Source organism: Pectinophora gossypiella, chromosome 27 (assembly GCF_024362695.1).
Source record: "Pectinophora gossypiella chromosome 27, ilPecGoss1.1, whole genome shotgun sequence".
NCBI lineage: Eukaryota > Metazoa > Arthropoda > Insecta > Lepidoptera > Gelechiidae > Pectinophora > Pectinophora gossypiella.
Window position 1 is genome coordinate 633,642 of NC_065430.1, and position 21,916 is coordinate 655,557.

General features: G+C 38.3%; 3 protein-coding genes and 1 long non-coding RNA gene across 8 annotated transcripts in view; 1 reads left to right on the forward strand and 3 right to left on the reverse strand.

The window, feature by feature from the left end:
* Window positions 1-1,176: 1,176 nt before the first annotated feature.
* Window positions 1,177-5,931, reverse strand: LOC126378782 (zinc finger protein 557-like). 2 transcript variants are annotated; one of them, XM_050027179.1, is made up of 5 exons: window positions 5,672-5,931; window positions 3,282-3,854; window positions 2,256-2,381; window positions 1,734-1,834; window positions 1,177-1,411 (listed from the first exon to the last, which is right to left on the reverse strand). In XM_050027179.1, the coding sequence occupies exons 1-5, from the start codon at window positions 5,795-5,797 to the stop codon at window positions 1,372-1,374; spliced, it is 966 nt and encodes a 321-aa protein (XP_049883136.1). In that variant the 5' UTR covers window positions 5,798-5,931; the 3' UTR covers window positions 1,177-1,371. The 2 variants fall into 2 exon arrangements, with proteins under 2 accessions (XP_049883136.1, XP_049883135.1); XM_050027178.1 differs by having other exon boundaries at window positions 1,734-1,856.
* Window positions 5,932-6,596: 665 nt separating this feature from the next.
* LOC126378786 (dnaJ homolog subfamily B member 14) lies at window positions 6,597-18,504 on the reverse strand. Of its 2 annotated transcripts, none has more exons than XM_050027184.1 (6): window positions 17,983-18,504; window positions 16,911-17,020; window positions 16,410-16,578; window positions 15,376-15,575; window positions 13,545-13,632; window positions 6,597-13,334 (listed from the first exon to the last, which is right to left on the reverse strand). In XM_050027184.1, the coding sequence occupies exons 1-6, from the start codon at window positions 18,317-18,319 to the stop codon at window positions 13,186-13,188; spliced, it is 1,053 nt and encodes a 350-aa protein (XP_049883141.1). In that variant the 5' UTR covers window positions 18,320-18,504; the 3' UTR covers window positions 6,597-13,185. The 2 variants fall into 2 exon arrangements, with proteins under 2 accessions (XP_049883141.1, XP_049883140.1); XM_050027183.1 differs by having other exon boundaries at window positions 15,376-15,584.
* The window catches only part of LOC126378798 (uncharacterized), a 145,618-nt gene continuing 130,298 nt past the window's right edge, over window positions 6,597-21,916 (reverse strand). For both annotated transcript variants that reach the window (XR_007568141.1, XR_007568140.1), the window contains exon 2: window positions 6,597-9,944. This is a non-coding gene — a long non-coding RNA (uncharacterized LOC126378798). The remainder of the gene's footprint in view (window positions 9,945-21,916) is intronic.
* LOC126378784 (uncharacterized) overlaps window positions 19,069-21,916 on the forward strand; it is a 40,463-nt gene continuing 37,615 nt past the window's right edge. For both annotated transcript variants that reach the window (XM_050027181.1, XM_050027182.1), the window contains exons 1-2: window positions 19,069-19,268; window positions 21,456-21,544. In XM_050027181.1, coding sequence (XP_049883138.1) covers window positions 19,251-19,268; window positions 21,456-21,544 — 107 coding nt within the window. In that variant the 5' untranslated portion in view covers window positions 19,069-19,250. The remainder of the gene's footprint in view (window positions 19,269-21,455; window positions 21,545-21,916) is intronic.

Here is a 21,916-nt window from a genome sequence, read left to right on the forward strand (position 1 = left end):
ACGCCACTCTTTGTGTTACCCGTCACTCTCTAACAGTAATGCACAGAAAGAGACAGACGATCTCTGTCGCGGAGAAAGAGTCGCGTGCTTACGGTGCTAGGCCCGCTGAAGAGTTCTAAACAAACAGTTATTTAATACAGTTCTGTATGTTCCGTACTAGATGGCGCTAGTTGTATTTTAAAACGCGGTTTAAAAGATTTCTCAAGATAGCATCAATAGCCGATAGTTCGCCGGTTTCTTCGGATGATAAGCAGCGACTAAAATTCCTTAGTCGGTTTTTACGACACTTTTTGTTGGCGGGACCTATGAAACATAGTCCGCCTTGTAATAATATAGATATTTTACGAAAGTGTATGAATTCATACGGCCTCTGTGATCCAGTGGTTGAGAGTTAGGCTCACGATCCGGAGGTCCCGGGTACGAATCTGGATGAGGGAGAATCACATAAATTACTTTGTGATCCCTAGTTAGGTTAGGTTAGGACAATATAGGCCGATCACCGATTGTCCGAAGATGATCCGTGCTTCGGAAGGCACGTTAAGCCGTTGGTCCCGGTTACTAATTACTGATGTAAGTAAGTACATAGTAGTAAGTAGTCGTTACATGAGTCGTGTCAGGGGACCCTAGTGGGTCGATAGCGATAAGCGCTGATTGAGATTGATTCCAGGCTATAACCTTTATAAAAAAAAATGACAGTACTGACAGTTCACTGGTTAATTGGCGACGTGGTTTGCAATGGGCTTTTTGGCGGGAAACGGGACAGTTGCTTTCTTCATTGAATAATCTAAATAATTAATACGAAGTGGTGTTTTGTGGTTAATGATCGCATTAAGTTAGTCGGAAGACATTCGCGAGTGTTATTATATCGGAGTGTATAAACAAAGTGTATCTGCCTATTTTCGCTTCGTGCCAAGAAGCCGTTTTATAACTCGAAAGTTTATGCGGACTTTTGAGTTAATTCGTCTGGAGTTCGGAGTAGGAGTCTACTCCGAGGGTGGGGGCTTAGGTTTCATCATCATCATCTTTCATCATTTCATCAATCATCAAGAAAAAAATACGCAAGACATGGCTGTATGGGCATAGTTCCCTTTGCCTTACCCTTCGGGGAAAACCAAAACATGACAGTACTGACAGTTCACTTGTTAATTGGCGACGCGGTTTGCAATGAAACCAAAATGAAACGCTGGGATAGTGTATGGAATCAGTTTATATTGTGTGCGATCCTGCGGCGGTCGATGTGCGGGTCGGGCGGCGCGGCGTGCACCCGCTGCAGGTGCCGCGCCACGTTGCGGCGCCGCGCGAACATGTTGCCGCACAGCCGGCAGTGGAAGCTGTACGCAGGCGCGCGGTGCCGGTGCGAGTGGATGCGCATCAACGTCGCCGACTTGAACCGCGCTGGGCACTGCTCGCACTGGGTAACATACAGGGTGTTAGTGACGTAACGAATACTGAGACGGATGATTCTGAGTTAATATCATGTGGAATTTTCCGTCGCAAATTCATGTTTTTTTTTATAATTATTTTTTATTAATAATTATTTTTAATTTCATATTTTTGCGACGGAAAATTTTACATGAAAATTTTACATTTTTTTTTGTTGATATCATCTCTGTTGTTTGCATTGCGCACTTACTTTTATATGCGCAAATGTCATATTGCTTTCTTAGATGAATTGCTTCGATGGGGCCATTTTAACCCCTCTGAACGTTTTCTATTCTATGTCGCAGTGTTACCTGAACAGTCTTCTCAGGCAGGTGTATTGCCACATGTTGCAGGTAGCTGCTCTTTCGGTGGAAGCCAGCGCCGCACTCCGCGCACACATACGGCTTTTCCCCTGTATGAAGCCGCTCATGGATCTGAATTGACAAAGGCCAATTGGCCAAAAGGCAATGGTAAGTACTTTCATCATCACCTGCCCATTAACGTCCCCACTGCTGGGGCACGGGCCTTCCCTATGGATGGATAGGGAAATCAGGCCTTAAACCATCACGCGGGCCCAGTGCGGATTGATGGTTATTAACGACTGCTAATGCAGCCGTTAGCCGGGACCAACGGCTTAACGTGCCTTCCGAAGCACGGATCAATATAAATCGGTCAATATAGGCGTAAACTTTTTTTTTAAAATTAATATAAGTAATGTAATTTGTTTTTAGTACTCATTTTTGATGCCTTAGATAGTTTCTGTTTGTGACTAAGCTCGTAAATAAAGATAAAAAAGACACATAACTGGTCACAGTCATTTATATTAAAGTTACCTTGACTTGTTCAGCGTTGGAGGCTCTGTAGTCGCAGTAGGAACACTTGTCCGTCTTCTCGTATCCATGCTTGGCTCTGCAGTGCATCAGTAACAACCTCCGCGTGATAAACTTCTTACCACAATGCTGGAATTAAAACATTCAAATTGATTTTTGATAAAAAAAAAACCTAGCCTCATAAGGAATAAAACTACGCATAGAACGGATTTCCCTCATTCAGCGCTTATCGCTATCGACCCGCTAGGCCTGTTGTCTTAAACGTTGTACCGGGTGAGAGCCTTTCTACAATAAGTAAAAAAAAAGAAAAAAGAACGGCAACTTTCCGCTCCCCACCTGCGGCTGAGCTTGGTTTACCTCACTCCCCCTCGTTTAACTTTAGTCTTCAATCGTATGGCGTCAGACGTCGCACACACAAATGAGCGTGTACGATAACGTCAATGTGTAGTGTCTGTGTAAAACGAAGTGTTTTACACACACACTTAATATTGATGATACACGCTTAACTACTAAATGCCTATTTACTATAGTTCTATTCAGATTCAGATTATTTACATAAACTCTAGCCTATTTCCCACCGGGGTGAGCAGAGACTATGGAATTCCTATTGCTTTGATCCTGACACACTTCTCTTGCTTCCTCCACATTCATCAATCGTTTCATACACGCACGCCGGTTCAGTGTAGATCGTACCTTTTCTAAGGACATCTCTGGTCAATGTACGTCCTTCTAGGTCTTCCTCTGCCAGCCCTACCACTAATTTTTCAACCATTTTTTGTTATTTATTATTAAACACACACACACACGCGGACGCGCACGCGCACACACACACAAACCCCACGCTCTCTCATTTTTGCATGCATTTTTTCTTCTTGGTAGCTTTAAGTTGGTTATTATTTTGTTATTATTCTCGGATTGTGTCATCCAAAGGCAGGTTGCGAGTCTCGTCAACGAACTTTGTTATGTTTTTATGAATAAACAATTTTTATTTTTACGGCATATTTGTACCTCCATCTACCAACAACTCACCTCACAAACTACGTCGAAGCCAGTATGTATTTTATAATGGTTGCGTAAAGACAGTCGTGACGTCAATATCTTGTGACAATATTCGCACTCCACTTCCTCTCTTACTTTCTCTTCTTTCGCCTTTGCCTTCTTCTTCACACCTACATTCTCCTTTTTACTGCTTCTTAATTTCCTTTTCGGTTTCTCAACTTCTGTTTGTTCGTTATTTTCTTCTAATAATACTGGTTTCTCCGTTGAGTTCTTGTCTTGACCGTCAAATTCTACAGCAATGCAAGTTTTCTCAACTGAATTGTTACATTGCAAGGAGTCTAAAGTGATATTGTCATCATAATCTTTGAAATCTTCGTCCAAGTCTGGTAACAGATGAGTTATGTCTATTGTTACAGACTTGTCATTTTCAGTTTTGAATTCAGGTGAGGTTTCCACTTTGATTGCCTCGGTCTGTTTATCAATAAGCCTGCTTAAGAGTTCCATGTTTGAGTCTTCGCATTTTTTTCTAAATTTCACCGAGTCGTTGATAAATGTGATGCAGAATAAACACATTTGTTGTGGAAGGTTGTCATTTAATTCCACCTGAAAACAGAAAAGTTATTCAATTATTTCATCATTGTCATTTATTTATTTATTTATATTATGGTCGTAAGACCCAGATGCCTTTTAAAATCCAAATCCCATTGTTTAACTATTGTGTCTGGAAATCCGGGCCTTACGAGGCTATACATGAGGTTAGGTATGTGGTAGGTATTGTCCCTGTGCCGAGGTTTTTCTTCCAGCTTCTTTTCCCCGGCTATACAGGTTGTGAGAAGCTGCAATAGTTTTAGGCGGATGAGACATTCGTTATGTAAAAATTGTCGATTCAAAGTGTAACTATGTTACCTACTGAATAAAAATATTTTTGAATTTGAATTGAATTTGTGGGTAGATACTTGTTAATAATGTGACTTAAAATTGTAAAATTACTTATGACTATTTTGTGGCATTTTTATTTTATATTCTTATAAATGGCATGGAGGATGCTGGAGGAGGAAGTAGTCATTCGGCCTGGCTGTCCTTATCGAAAATGTCTCGTAAACAAATATACGTATAAACCCAACTCATCTGTTTATAGTCAATGAGACTGATCGCAAGATAAAACAACAAAAGAAAAAAAAAACTAAAATTTTTATTATGTTAAGTTCATTTATTTTTTGATTGCTTGTTAAACTTATTTTTTACAATTTTATTTCAGTATTTCGAACACAATTCTTGTAATTGTTATGCAAATAAATAGTCATACCTATACTCATACTCTCTTATTGTCAAATAAGATTGGTTAAGTAGTGGGTAGTTTTGTCATAAATCGTCTGAAACAGACGTATATCCTCTTAAGACTGAGATTTCCAGACACAATAGTTAAACAATGGGGGTTGGTAATAAAGAATATTCGGTCTTAGGAGGATAAGGCCAATGATGATGAGTTTTGGACTGACACATTGTATTTTGCTACACAGCTCAATCTCTCTATTTAAGAGCTGCGCTCTTGTCGGTGGAGTAATCGCCATTCCTCTCTTCTTCCCGCCAAAACATTCACACAGCTCAATAAACATGCGATTATCAAATTTCATGTTTTAATGTGAATTATGGACATCTTCATTAATGTGGATAAAAACGAGAAGGCAGCAGCATTCAAAAAAATTCAAAAAAATATTTATTTTTCAAAATTGGCTTACAAAGTTAGCGCTTTTTGAACGTCAAACATAATTAAATTACATATTATGTAACTAGCTGTAAAACTACTACCACATCGGAATCTGTAACGCTGAGGGAAAGACGTGGCCAGAAAACCTCCCAGCACAGGGCCCTAGTCCTACTGTGTCATGTTTTCCTTTCTTTTCTTTTAATCCAGTTTGTATTACATAATTTATAGACTTAAATACAATGGTATTCCAATTACAGTCGGTGGAAGGAAAGTGAAACATAAAGAGTTTATGTGACATTGTTGAGTGTTCCTAAATGTTGATAGTTCTCCATACTATTTGAGTTAACAAACATATTCTTTTGGTTATATTTGTACACTATAGCCATTTGCGCAGAGTAAATATCCCGCTGGCTGGAGGTCGGTTAGAAAACTTTGTATTTCTGTTTTTTTAACGGAACAAATTCTGTTTTCAGCATAATTCAGTAAAAAAAATCCAGATCTAATTCTCTGCATCACTCTTATGTCTCCCAGACAGGGATCCCGCTGAGTGTAGACACATGTCGTTGTTTATTTCATGTGATCTTTATGTTATGAGTTTCTTTTGTGTAGCACAAGTCATAATTGTACTCAATATTGTTACTAATATTTTTAGTGTAAATATTCTTTGCTTTTTCTCGTGAATTGCAGATAGAACTGTGAATAGGTTTCTTACCTTGACTCCTGTAGTGGTCAATATAACATCTGTATATTTCTCATGATGTTCTCTCATGTTAAATATGGGGTATATATTCTGTACACTTAAACACGTCCTACAAACGTTCCATGGATATGAACTCATTATTTATAACTTAAATACGTTAAATAAATAATATTAAATGATTTTAATATATAAATTTTGAGTAAATAATGATATTTTGTTGTAAAAATAGTGAAATAGTACTTCGTACAACAGAGTACTGTTTGGCAATTCTGTTTGCGTTTTGATATTGCATTCTTGGTATTAGTAAAAAAAATGTTTTAAAACTACGATATTTTATAACGTGTCATAGGTTTTTATATTACATATATATTTTTTTATCAATTTAAAAAATAAATACATTAATATTCGTAATAAAGTACGTACTCTTCTAAGAAGGGATGTGTAATTAATTATACATTAACATCGAAACGCAGTACTTTGGCAAGAAAAAGGGTCGTTCGTTTCATGTGTTTATTAGAATAAACACATGTATCGCTGGCGACATCTGTTTTCGAGTAGCGGAACTACATTTAATTTTATAGAATACTAAACGAAAGATCAAAAAAGTGCAGGATAAAACAAATAATACTTGTTACTAAACGTCTAAAAACGAAATTACTATGGAATTTGTATGAAAAAGCACACTGTGACGTCACAGAAAAACGAGATAAAATTTCGCACTTGTTACATTTTTCATTATTAAAATTCATAAATAAGTTACATAGAAAGAAAAAAATTTTTTTGTCACCTTTAGATATGGCTTTATTTAGTCATCAGATTTTTATAATTTATCTAAGACCTACCCAATTCTATATAAATAATTAAAATAATGGAGATTGTTTACTTGTGGTTCTGACCACCCTTATAACTTAAAAATATATAAATAAAACACCCGAAAAACATTTTCAATAACTTTTATTTTGCTTTTGAGGTTGATAAATGAATCTTATCTACAATTATTATTCTAAATAAATTAATTATAATGAACGCGACATACGAAATGTGTTATTACAATGTGCCAGAGACGTTCAGGGGGGTTAAAATGGCCACATAGAAGCAATTCATCTAAGAAAGCAATATTGCAATTTGACATTTACGCATATAAAAGTAAGTGCGCAATGCAAACAAATGTCAAATAGCACTTACTTTGTTTTAAGTTAACGCGGTTATTATCATAATTAAAACACATAATAACGGGTTCTTACTGCGTTTGAAATAGGGATATGAGACTCGCGATATTTCGACGTAGTGAGTTTTGTGCGAGTTCAGATGGTTCCGAACATTCCGATATCAAATACATAAACAAGCGGCAAAGAAAGAGGGTAGACAGATATGTCTGCCCGTAAAAAAATATGGATCTACCTACTCCACTCCAATCTCATCAGTCATCCCGTGATCATGGCACTTGCAACAGTGTCGAAATATCGGGAGTCTCATATCCCCATTTAAACGCGGTAAGAACCCTTTATTATGTGTTTTAAATAGCAATATTACTTTCTTAGATGAATTGCTTCGATGTGGCCATTTTAACCCCCTAGTTTATGTACAGACTCATTAGTGCTTAACACTAGTGTTGTAAAAATATCGACTATCGATACTTTTTTAATATAAATAAGTTGGCGTTTGATCACAATCTAACCTGGCGGCCAGAAAGGCCACTTAGGGTGGTATTTATAAACGAATCTCAGCTGAGACTGCCCTCAAGATCATGCTCGAGTCTCTGTTTTTATATGAGAACTGTCACATTGACATGATCTTGAGGGCAGTCTCGAAGCTGAGATTAGTTTATTAATACCACCCTTAGAAGCAATGCGGGACTTTGCAGGGCGCCTTCCTCAAAATTAATATAGATGATCTGTGCTTCGGAAGGCACGTTAAGCCGTTGGTCCCGGTTACTATTGGTGTAAGTGAGTAATCGTTACATGAGCCATGTCAGGAGCATTTGGCGGCTCAATCATAACCCTGACACCAGGGTTGATGAGTGAGTCTGGTATTCCACCTCATAACGCACACGATAAGACGAAGAACATAGAGGGCGCTGTACAGCTTTTCTCTTTAACCTTCTAATTTCAAGGATAACAGACATATGCATCATTCATCTTTGTTTTTTGGGTATAAATGATGACCCTTTTTATGTGAATTTTGTCTGGAAAGTCCCTTATTGCTATTTGAAATTGGTTTCTTTTTTAATTTGTTGATATTGACCCCGATTCCTGCACACATCCTAATTTTATTTTAAGTTATACCTGTCATTTTCTTATCCGCCGAAAAGAAAAGGTACGGATTGACAACTGTTAATTTTAAAATTAATAACCCGGGCGAATAAAACAGGCATCTCGCTCATATGCAACCCGTTTGACGTGTGCTGTCAAGTTAATTTTGTCGGGTTATTGGCCAATACAAAATTTGGGAAGGGCTTTTTAATGTCCTGCCTAAAAATGTGTTCCATAAATTTTATGCCTGTCGATTACTCGTCCTTTTCTTTTTCAGCGCATAAGAAAAAGACAGGTATAACTTAAAATTAGATGGTGTGTACAATCATGAGCAATATAATGTACCCACTTTAGGACTCTGTCGCACTAACATATTTGACATTTAGTGAGACTTACAGTTCAATTTGTCAAAAAAGTTAATGTGACATGGTACCAAAGTGTATACATATTAATGCTCGTGACCGTACAGGAATCAGCATCATTGCGCACTTAATTTTACATGTGACGTCACGATTTCCTTTTTTTTTTCTAAGTTCTTGATTTTGAATGGTTGTAACTATTCCAATATTCAACGAATTTCAATTCATGTCTACTGTGGGACTACAAAAAACATACTTTTTGGATACTTGGCCGCTACTCTATACAATACCTTCTTTATAGCAGTCGGGTAAAGGACTACTAGCTTATATACATTAGTGAACACATTTGTCTAGCCAAGTGGTGCTTGTCATCCGGGACACTTAGAACTTCGTTAGTGTGGCTGCACTTAAAAAGGCGGGAGGGGTGTACGGTCACGAGCATTAATATGTATACACTTTGATACCATGTCACATTAACTTTTTTGACAAATTGAACTGTAACTCTCAATAATTGTCAAATATGTTAATGCGACAGAGTCCTAAAGTGGGTACATTATATTGGTCATGACTGTACTGGTAAAAACTCCACATCGAAGCGATAAATCTAAAAAAGCAATATTGCTATTTAACATTTGTTTGCAATTGCTGCGATGTGGCCTTTTTAACCCAGATTGCTTTTCATTTCACATCTGCCCACCCCATTAGGGCTTACGGGCGTGACTTTACGTTTCTTTTGCCCAGCAGTGGGATAAATATTCATCTAAAACGCCCAATATAAATAAGCCTTAAAGTTTAACACCTAAACCAAAAATAATAAACTTTACCAACTTTAACAGTGACCCGGATTCCTGCAGACACCTAATTTTATTTTAAGTTATACCTGTCACTTTCTTGTCCGCCAAAAAGGAAAGGGACAGATGATTGACAGCTGTTAATTTAAAATGAATAACCCGGGCGAATCAACTAGGCATCTCGCTGATATGCAAACCGTTTTACGTCTGCTGTCGCCTTTATTTTGTCGGGTAATTAACGAGTGGAAAATTATTAAAATTATTGAGATTTCTGTTAAAAATTGACGTGTGTCCATAAATTTTATACCTGTTGATTACCCGTCCTTTTCGGCGAATGAGAAACGAACGTTATACGTCAATTTCAGCCAGAAATCATAAACAGTTGCAAAATTACACGTTTAGAAAAGTCAACGTATAACCCGACAGAATACGATTGACAGCACGTGTGAAACGGGTTCCATACTAGCGAGATGACTATTGGATTCGTCCGGGTTATTCATTCATTTCAACCGTCCTTTTTCTTTTTGGCGGAAAAGAAAATGACAGGTATAACTTAAAATAAATTTAAGCGTGTCTGCAGAAATCAGCGGTAATGAAAAAACACTTTAATGAAAAAAAAAAATGTGAAAAGCACTATTAAATACCAACCCCATACAACATAAACAAAAATAGGAAATAACTGCCAACATAATCACAACACAATAATACTAACATCAAAGGTCAAAAGTTTTTTGGTACAATGCCATCTAGTGACGGAAATAGGGCATTAACTCTACAATGCGTAAATACAGATTTCTTGTAGTCGATAATAAAATGCTGCTTGCTTAATTAAAGTTTAGTGGTCCCGATTCCTGCAGACACCTAATTTTATTTTAAGTTATACCTGTCATTTTCTTATCCGCCGTAAAGAAAAGGGACGGATGATTCACATCTGTTATTTCTAAAATGACTGAGAATCAAAAAGGTATCTCGCTGGTATGCGACCCGTTTGACCTGTGCTGTCTACTTAATTCTGACTGGTTATTGGCCAGTGTAAAATTACAATTCAATTTAATTTATTCCGTATACAATATACATTGTGTTGGAATGTCTTACAAAATAAATACATCACAAATTAAAATTTAGTTATCACAACTGTAGACACAATTTTGAGAGGGTTGTTTAAGATTTCTGCCTAAAATTGACGTTGTTTTCAATAAATTTTACGGCTGTCGGTTAGCCGTCCTTTCCCTTTTCGGCGGATGATAAAATGACAGGTATAACTTAAAATAAATTTAAGTGTGTACCGGAATCAGCAACATGAGTCACTTTTTGGGACAAAACCAACTAAAATAAATATCTTCTAAGCTTTGCGAGTATCATGACTATTATCTACAATACAATAACTCTATATTCCACAAACACACGAGAAATATAACAATAAAAAAAAGAAGTACAACCTTATTGCCATATAAATGTCTGACACCCCGGACACTTAATACAATCAACCTCATTTTACATAGACACTACATCGACGCCCATACGATTGAAAACTAAAGTAACACCGAGGGGGTGAGGTAAACCTAGCTCAGCCGCTGGTGGGGAGCGGACAGTTGCCATTCTATACGTAGTATTATCCCTTATTCCATGGTTGTTTCTCTACGTGAGCGGAGCGACGCAGCGGAGCGGAGAAACGGAGAAATGATACCCAATAGGTTCGCGAAGGACGTAGTCCCGGTTATATTTTGTACGGCAATGCAGGACGGAAGGGGCAAGTCACAGGGACTGTAACCTGGGACCTGACAGAGGCAGCAGTAACTGTCAGTACTATTCAGAGGCGGAGGACAGGAGTCCTAGTACGGCTTTGAATCAGACTACTCTGGGCGCCATCACACTCGCGTCAGACAGAGTACTGCGTGGCGGAAGGCAAGAGGGAAACCACTGCCCTATAATTGCCTAAAAAAGTAGCATGGAATATGCTACACTGACAAGAGCGTGGTTCTTGATAGTAGATAGAAATTAATGTAATAAAATGCATATTAATCTTACAAAATTTAAATAAATAAATGGTTCTGTAATATTTTACAATTAAAACATATAATAACGGGTTCTTATCGCGTTTAAAATAGACAAAGACGGTGGACAAATATGTCTGCTCGTAGAAAATTATGCATCTACCTACTCCACTCCAATCTCATCAGTCATCCCGTGATCATGGCACTTGCAACAGAGAAACATCGGGAGTCTCATATCCCTGATTTAAACGCGGTAAGAACCCGTTATTATGTGTTTTAATTATGATAATAACCGCGTAAACTTAAAACAATGTATTTTACAATTGATTGCACAAACTACTTCGCAAGTCCCTGTATTAGTTGGTTGTCCGTTTCTCCACTCCGCTGCTCCGTTCCGCTTCGATGGACAGGCATCTATAACGCCTTTTGAAAACCACGTAGGTTTTCTACAGTCGTGATTAAAAATAAATAGTGAACCTTGATGTGTTAAATATATTTTCGATGTGAAGAATAATTATAATAAGTGAAATTTGATAATTCGTAGGAATACTACAAAAAAATACAATAACAAATTGAATTTACAAGCGAATCGTAGCCATATACTGAAAACCACATAAACGCCATTTTGAAAATCACATTTGGATGTGATTTTTTTATAAACGTTTATAAACGATTTCTTTAAATTCATTTCATTCCGTTACATTCGGTATAAATTAGAAAAGTAAACCGCCATCTAGCGGGTCTGCGGTGTACTTCTAACCTCACAGCGCCATCTATCGTTGATAGGCAGTAGCTTATGCAACTAGGTGTATGTAGGTAGCTAAGCTTCTGAATGTTATTTGTAAGGAGATCGTTTTCAATCCCAGTGTTATTTTATTGTTACATTTAATTCTGCTGGCCAGTTATTCTGTGCGCCATGTGGCCGAATCTTCAAATCGAAGTTCGGTTTTGCTAGCCACATTAGAGCCTATCATAACATCGACCTGGGATAGACATTCAGGAGTCGCCGTCGCCGGACACCGCTTGGATGATGATGTATTTTAAGAGAATTGTGTGAATTTCTTAAAAACGTTGATTTCTTTCAAAATTACATTCCGGGTATAAATTGAGATCACTATTTATTACAAGGAACATAACATACAAAGAAAACAGACAGTACAGGTAAGCTTATCTGTAAACAAAGATTTCTTCCAGCGGACCTACGTGCATTAATCATCATCAAGAAAAAAATACATAAGACTTGGCTGTATGGGCATAGTTCCCTTTGCCTTGTCCTTCGGGGAAAACAAAAATGTCCATTGCGAGGTTTTGTTAACAAAAATCACATTTGAATGTTATTTTTCAAATTAGCGTTAACGTGGTTTTCATTTTAAGGCAACGATATGTGACCTAAACAGTATGCGTCCCACTGCTGGGCACAGACCTTTTTTGTACCTTTGACGGGTTTGGTCTTAGCCCCAGACTTGCCCGAAGGCATTGACGAGGCTTAGATAAAACTCTCCGATATAGCTTAACTATCGATTTTGGAACTATCGAAACTTGGGCAACATTTTAAAAAGTTTCTCAAATTCATATATTTTTCTATTTAAAAAATCAATCTGTTGTAGATAAAACCCGACAAAAGATAACAGGCTTGCAAACGATGATTGCTAGCGCCATCTGTTGTTGAAAAGCCTGCAGTTTCTCGCATGAGCTTAAATGTTTTAACCATTTTTGAAAATAGGATGTTCTCAATTATGAATAGGCTAGTCACAACACAAATAAAAACCAATAATCATGATGATAATACTAAGTTTTAAGCTAGGTATATGTTAGAAACCTCTGTAAAACGCCATCTAGCGGGTCTGCGGCGTACTTCTAGCCTAACAGCGCCATCTATCGCTGATAGGCTGCAGCTTATGCAACTTGGTGTATGTAGCTAAGCTTCTGAATGTTATATAATGTTGTTTTCAATCCCAGTGTTATTTTTTTATCAGTAGCAAAAGACAATTGATTTTATTAATACACCCATTTATCACACACTGTATTAGATAACATTTGTTTCAAACTGCATTAGGAAATTTAAATGGAACAACGCCATCTAGCGCCCCTGCCGCGTACCTCACGTCTAGCTTAATCGTACAGCGCCACCTATCGTTGGAAGGATTGCAGTTTCTCGCAGCTAGGCGTGCGTAGTTTCTGCGCCTCGGCGTACTGTCGCGCGTCGCCGAAGTGTCGCGCCTTCCACGCCATGCTGTCTCGATAGTTGCGCTCACGTTGGCACGCGTGACGGAGGTTCACTGGAAGGTAAGAAATTATTTTCGTGGAGATTTTTACTAGCGTTTCATTTTCTAAAACCGGACCTGTTTAAGGCCCGATCTCCCTATCCATCCATAGGGAAGGCCCGTGCCCCAGCAGTGGGGACGTTAATGGGCTGATGATGATGATGATACTATATATCTCTGCCAACCCCTTCGGGGGTACAGGCGCGATGCTGTTATGTGACTCACCTATATACTCTTCCTCTATGGCCATTTCTAGTCTTCGCAGTGACCCTTGGTAGTCTGTATGGAAGTTTTCTTTCACGTAGTATGGTACCTGCAATAAACATTATCATTATAATTATTATTTTGACAGCCTCTGTGGTCTGTGTCTGACCATCTGTGTATCTGTTTGTCTATATAGATACAGATGAAAAGGTAATTTAGATGAATTACTTTCTATTTATCTGTCTATATTTCTGACTGACTATGTATCTATCTGTGTTTGTCTATATATTTGAATTACCGTCTATTTATCTGTGTATCTGTCTGTCTATATATCTGACTATGTATCTGTGTATCTGTCTGTCTATATAACTGACTATGTATCTGTGTAACTGTTTGTCTGTATATCCGACTGACCGTGTATCTGCCTGTTTATATTTTTGACTGACAATATATCTATCTGTGTATCTGTTTGTCTATATACATACAGGTGGTCAGGTGCTTCAGATGAATTACCGTCTATTTATCTGTCTATATCTCCAACTGACTATGTATCTATCTGTGTATGTACGTGTCTTTATATATATCCGACTGTGTAAATAGTTCTCTATATCTCTATCTGTGTATCTGTTTGTATATACTGACTGACTATGGCTCTGTGTATATATCTGAATGGCTGTGAATTTATCAATCAATCAAATATACTTTATTGCACACAAACAAAACATACAAACATTTATAAAACATTTAGCAACAGTACAAATTGCTCTGAAGCCATTTCTTCCAGGCAACCACTACCAGATCCTATCTATCTGTGTATCTGTTTGACTATGTATCCAACTGGCTGTGAATCTGTCTGTGTATATATTTATTTATTTATTTATTTATAGGAAAACCAACAGCTACATCAAATAGTATAAACATAAATATAAATCACAAAAGAGCCAATTATAGGTTTCCACAGATAGACTTCGGTATTATGTTGGTCATACAGCAACAATAGATAGCAAAATAAACTAGGTGCCTATACAAACATAGCAAACACATTCCACGAAAAAATCAACCAGTCGCCCACAATGCCCGGGATAGAAATCTGCAAGCAGAAAAATGCCTGCGATCACGTAATTACAACGCATGATACTCCCAACCAACTAATATCTTTTTGCCAATTTCCGCTTCACTGATGGTATACTACAGTTGAAGATATCTGACTGTGTATCTATGTGTAAGCCCGACCGCCTACGGCGAACAATTATACATATTTAAATGGTGTGCTCACATGTCCGCTATGTCATCATCATCAATTTAAGAGCCACGCTCTTGTCGGTGTAGCATTTTCCATACCAGTCTATCAAAGGCCAATTCCTTGACTTCCCTATAAGACACGACGTTAACCTTTTCTTTAATCTGTTCCATGTAAGCTCTTCTTGGTCTTCCCCTTCCTCTCTTTCCTTCTAGCTGTCCTTCTATGATGTTTTTAATGAATTCGTCGTGTCTTATTAGGTGTCCAATCATCTTGCCTCTTCTGTCCTCAATAATTCTCAGTATTTGTCTCTTTTCCCTTACTCTTACTAGCACTTCCTCATTTGTAACCGCTATGTGCGAGGATCTTTTCCAATAAGATTGGCTATATAAGCCACATGCGAGCACATGAACATCGAAGTTGAAGCAGTCGCCGTAGCCGAAATCGGCTGGAGTACATCATCATCATTACGTGTAAACAAAAAAAATAAAAAATTCAAAAATTCAAAAATACATTATATATATCTCTGACTGACTATGTATCGTTCTGTGTATATACCTGACTGGCTATGAATCTATCTGTGTATCTGTTTGTCTATATATCTGTGTATACCTTCAAGTTATTCGTCTCCCTCGGCACGGGGTGCTTGGCGGTGGGCGTGAGGCTGAACACGGGCTCGCTGATGAAGAAGCCGCTCATCATCGAGAGGAGTACCAGAACGAGTACGGGGAGTAGCTGGACGAGACCGGCGTGCGCTTCGCGTTGCTCGGGCTCTCGGGCGCGCCGGCGCGTGTAAACAGTTGGTCCCCCTCCTGGAAAAGCTAACATTTTTGAAGGTGACTAACTAAGTAAGCGACTACATACATAAAACATTATACCTACATTGGTGCTAATTCCTGTAAATACCATGTAATTTTATTTTCAGTTATACCTGTCATTTTCTTCTCGCATTCTTATCATTTTCGTCTTGTATGTGGGGTGGGTCTAGTGCGCGGGTGGGACCAGTGTGTGGGTGAGTCTAGTGTGTGGGTGGGTCTAGTCTAGTGGGTGGGTCTAGTCTAGTGTGTGGGTGGGTCCAGTGTGCGAGTGAGTCTAGTGTGGGTGGGACCGGTGTGTGGGTGGGACCGGTGTGTGGGTGGGACCGGTGTGTGGGTGAGTCTAGTGTGTGGGTGGGTCTAGTCTAGTGTGTGGGTGGGTCTAGTCTAGTGTGTGGGTGGGTCCAGTGTGCGAGTGAGTCTAGTGTGTGGGTGGGTCTAGTGTGTGGGTGAGTCTAGTGTGGGTGGGACCGGTGTGTGGGTGAGTCTAGTGTGTGGGTGGGTCTAGTCTAGTGTGTGGGTGGGTCTAGTGTGCGAGTGAGTCTAGTGTGTGGGTGGGTTTGGTGTGTGGGTGAGTCTAGTGTGGGTGGGACCGGTGTGTGGGTGAGTCTAGTGTGTGAGTGAGTCTAGTGGGTCGTGAGACCAGTGCGCGGGTGAGTCTATTATGTGTGGGTCTAATGTGTGGGTGGGTGAGTCTAGTGTGTGGGTGGGCCTAGTGCGTGAGTGGGTCTAGTGGTTGGGTGGGTCTAGACTAGTGTGTGGGTGAGTCTAGTGTGCGAGTGGATCAAGTGCGTGGGTGGGTCTACTGTATATAGTATAAGTATATTGTACCGGTGGCTCCAAAGAACATGTTGAACAGCTCCTCAGCAGTCAGGTCGGACTCGAACCCGCGGGCGTAGTACTGGTGGTGGGTGTGCTGCTGGGCGGGCTCCTTGCCGCGGAGGTCGTATTGGTTCCGCTTGTCCGGGTCCGTGAGGATCGCCGCCGCGTTGCCGATTGCCTGGAATTACAATCGCAAATACAATCGGATGAAAAAGAGAAAATCGAACGGCTGAAAAGAAAAAAGCCGGGTTCCGACCCTATTTGGTGGATATCCTAACTATTCGCACAAAGCGCTTCGCATCGAAAAGTAAGATACGTGATTCAGAAGGCACGTTAAGCCGTTGGTCCCGGCTACTGCTCACTGATGTATGTACGTAGGCGTTACATGAGTCATAAAAGGGGCCTATGGCTATGGCGGCTCATTAATAACCCTGAGACCAGGGTTGATGGGGTTGGTGATTCACCTCACAATTTACACGGTAGAAGAGGCAAATCAAAATCAATATAAACCTTGAAAGCCTCCGCGGCGCCGGGTGCGTGGTTCTTGTCCGGATGCAGCTGCAGCGCCAGCTTCTTGTAGGCCTTCTTGATGTCCCCATCCGATGCATCCTTCGCCACCCCTGAGAAAAAAAAAACGCCCTAATGAGGGATTTTCCAGGCTACGCCCCTCAAAGACAATGTAAATGGATAGATAATTATCTATTTTCTCATTACTTAATTACATAATTATTAAAAAATACAATGTAATGAATGAGGAGCTCGGTGGCGCAGCGGTAAACGCGCTCGGTCTGCGATCGTTGAAGTTAAGCAACTTTCGCAAAGGATGGGTGACCACTAAAAAAAAGTTTTCACCTTGAGCTCCTCCGTGCTTCGGAAGGCACGTTAAGCTGTTGATCCCGGCTGCATTAGCAGTCGTTAATAACCACCAATCCGCACTAGGCCTGCATGGTGGTTTAAGGCCCGATCTCCCTATCTATCCATAGGGAAGGGCCGTGCTCCAGCAGTGGGGACGTTAATGGGCTGGTGATGATGATGATGATGACAATGTAATGGCCGAAGAATATATAAAAATAATACTTGCTTGATATTTGGATCACATTATGTATAGAATTATGTTGCTACCTATATTGCTTCTTTTTATTTTAATCAGAATCGTAATGGGTGGAAGATGTATTGTGTCTGGGTGCTCAATCCATTCTGTATATGGTGTGAGCAGCTAGTTCAAAACAGGGGGGTTAAAATGGCCACATCAAAGCAATTCTGTAAATATTTGATATGTTTTTAACAAAGAGCTATGGCATAAGAGCTACATTATGAGCAAGTATTTTAAAAATCATCCCAGTCATCCCATGATCATGGCACTTGTAATAGTGTCGAAATATCGGGAGTCTCATATCCCTACTTTAAATGCGGTAAGAACCCATTATTATGTGTTTTAAGTATTTTAAAAAGTTTACTTTATAGTATAACTGTATAATTCACGATACACGACGCAACTCGACCTTGAGTTAAATATGGAAACCCTAATTAGATTAATAAATAATGTTCTTTGAAATTGAAATTGAAGAAAAACTAAACTTACCAAGAATTTCATAATAATCTTTGCACTTAGTATTGATCCTGCGAACGGCATCTATTTGATCAGAGGTGTATTCCCTTTGGGGAGGCTGATGAGCTGGAGTTTTCCTTCTTCTCACGTCTTCGCCATTAGGGGTACTAGGAGGGGTACGCTTTGGCGCAGCTCCCGTCGGCCCTGCCGCTCTGACCCTCGTTAAAAGCTCCTTAGCACGAGCACTAGGGTATAATCTCTCAGCTTTCAACAAAAACTTCTCCGCTTTTTCGTTGTTTCCTTCCGAAAATGCATTTTGCGCGATAGTAATGCACCTATCTGCTTCATCTTTGTTCCCTTCGATAGTCATTTTCACTTTATCACACGCGTCTACAGATACACTACTGACACCAAACTATGCTTTATGCGTCGCAGAATTAGGGAATAGCTTGTTGCGCAAATTTAATTAACGTAAATAGATATTATTCGTAATTAATCTACATTAGGATGGCGAAACAAGTCGGACGTAGGTAAAGAAGGTACGTATTGCGTCAAAAACTTGACGAAAAGTCAAAATATTTCAGGGTTGTCAGACGAAAAAAAAAATATTTTTCGGTTATTTTGCATGATATTTGTAACAATTTGTATTTAAAAAGAGTTCAATTAGTAATCATAAAATAATTGACTAAAAAAAAAAGACTTAGCTTGAATGGGCTACGTTTTCTTTGTATGTCTAGCAGCCGTAATATAGTAACCGTATAACAAGCACGAGAGTGAGTTTTTGTCCCAATGGCGTTGTTTCCTGCATCCCAACATTTTAACTGTTAATTAATTGATCTTCGTCCACAGCTGTAGCTCTTAAAGAATACAAAAAAAGTACGTTGTGTGTGTGCGTGCAAAGCTCATTGGTGGAAATAATTGAGTTTTCTAATTTTAGCCAATGAGCATTAGGCACAGGTTATAAATTCAAAAATATCACGATGTTGTTCATGTAGCTAAAAAGAAACGAATTTTTAGTATCGGAGTGAGAAAGTTAATTGACATTCGGCTTAGTTAAAGTGAGACGGTAAATAATAAGTAATGATATTAGTGGAACGTGGGTCACTTGACGTATTTTTTTCCTACATGTCGGTATGTCGTCATATGACGCATGACGCATATTTCGATTCAATTGAAAACCGTATTAATTCTGCACTAGGCGTATCCTGCGCGTAGATTTTAAGTGTAAACCTTCCCAATTGTTGTACAGACGTACTAAAACAGTTTTCATCGCTTTTCCTAAAGAGGAAACAGCAAAAAACATGGCTGTCTACAACCCGGTAAGATTATCTTATTTACTCTTGAAATTATTTGTGTAGCGATCAACATCGAGGTCTAGCGGTGTCTTTTCGGCTAAATCAAGGACATTAGAGACAATACCGCGCCAGAACAAACATTACATGCCATTAAAACATGCGCTATTTAAATAATTACTTCTGCATTTATATTAAGTATTATCTTTTGGTAAACTCAGCATTTGAAATCGTTTTTAAGTCTGTTACAAGCAGTGATATGTCGTTACCGGGTTCCCGCCAGTAAAAAAGTCGCAAAATTTAGCTTAATTACCTAACCTTTAGGCAGATAAGACAAGAGTACAAGAAAGAATAGTTTGGAAAAAAAAGCAGTCTGTCCTTTCTATTAAAGAGATTTTACAACGGGAACATTCTCGGGAAGGGTACATCTGGTACAAGACCGTAACTCATGACATTTTCTCGTGAATCAGTATGTTTTTATCCTTCCCTTTGACTTATTATTGTGAAATCCCAAACAGAACAATATAATATATTATTTTTGAACACTTTCCTTATGTCCGTAAAGTAGGTTCTTCCTTCAATTCGACTTTATGAGCTTGAATTCATGTTTGGATCGCAGATAATTGATTATTACGTGGCTGGTTAATGGCAATAGGCTGCCATTAAAATAAATAAAATAAAAAATAGCCTTTATTCTTTGACTTAAATCTAATAAGTAGTCGACATCAATGATATTGACACCCTCCTTGTCAGGCTCCCATTACATGGGACTTAATAACGTAAACAGCCTATATACGTCCCACTGCTGGGCACAGGCCTCCCCTCAATCAACCAGAGCGGGTATGGGGCATACTCCACCACTCTGCTCCACTGTGTGTTGGTGGAGTTTTTACGGCTAGCTGAGACCAATGGCTTTATGTAAACTTAACCTAATATATACAGATAAAATTGTTTACATTGATAACAAGTCAATACTCTTTATAACTTTTTTATGGCTCATTCAATAGGTAATTTGTTAATGTAACGTCTTAAACCTAAATAATGATTTTATCCATCTAAATCATATCATCATCTTATGATTCATGGGTGACTAACAGAAATGATTAGGTGATTAGTAATGAAAGTAATATTATTAATGATTTTTATAGTGCTGTAATGGTGCTCTGTAGTAAAGTGATGATTTGATCATCATTAAACGATGCAAACCCATCATATGGTGATCAAAATATATAATCATCTACCGAAATACATAAAAAATATAAAAAATCCTTCTTTATTTTTCAAAAAATTTAAACATTTCCTAGAAAATAAGTGTTATTATATGATTTCAGAATTTATTAATGATAAAGAAAATAAAAGTAAAGTTCCTATTATTGATTAATTGTAGAGAAAAATATATATTATAGATAATAAGTACTAACTAACATACTAACACTATATAAATAATTTACTAACATAGAATAGAATACTAATATCATTTATTTTTTATTGTATCTAGTAGTAGCCTCTCTACACTTTAAATTGCTGTGCCCTTGCAGGGTGTCACTTGTACTTTATTAATTATGTAACACCTTATATAATAACCTGTGGCTTTGCAATAAATAAATAAATAAACTATGAGGCTGGCATAACCACCAAGAGTGGTTCAAGCCTCGCTAACAATAAAAAAAAACCTCTTGTGAGAAAATTACCTTAACATACATACATAAACTCACGCCTACCCTACCTAAGCAGAAACTATGGAATCAAATCAAATCAAATCAAATCAAATATACTTTATTGCACACAACATACAAAACAAATTCACACAGATGAAGATAGATACAGTACAATCTGGCGGCCTTATTGCTAAGCAGCAATTTCTTCCAGGCAACCAGTGGATAGGAAACATTATTACAATTTGGTGCGGGACAGTGCAACATCTAGTATAAAATAATAAATACTATAAATAAAAAAAAAAAAACAAATAAAAGTAAAATAAATAAATAAAAATAAAATAGAAATATTAAAATATAAATACATACATACATATACCCATTTATATCAGACGTCCCATTTGCTTCGATCCTGACACACTTTTGCTTCCTCCACATTTATTCATCGTCACGCGCGCCGGTCACCTTATTGAACCTTTTCTAAGGACATTAACCTAATGACCCGCACGATAGAAGTATGGAACGGAAAACGCTGAAATTTTCGTGAATGTGTCCACAGCAAGTACCATCCTTGTACAACATCCCTGGCGGGTTCTACCCGGGCAAGATGGTGCGCGTTCAGGGCAGCACGCCTCCCGGTGCGCAGCGGTAAGTGAGCCACGAGAAACTGTTTATATTCAAATTCAAAATTCAAAAATATCTTTATTCAGTAGGTAACATAGTTACACTTTGAATCGTCAATTTTTACATAACGAACGTCTCATCCGCCTAAAACTACTGCAGCTTCTCACAACCTGTATAGCTGGGGAAAAGAAGCTGCAAGAAAAACCTCTGGGCCCTAGACGTTCTTTAAAAAAAATTAAACATAAAATATTGGTATACAATTGAGTAATTTAGCTGCCTAATATCAGTTCTCAGACAGTTAATTCCATGCATTCATATCTTCTAAATAATCACTAACTTTATAATAACCTTTTTTGTAAAGTTTTTGTTTAACTACTGTCTTAAAACAGTTGAAAG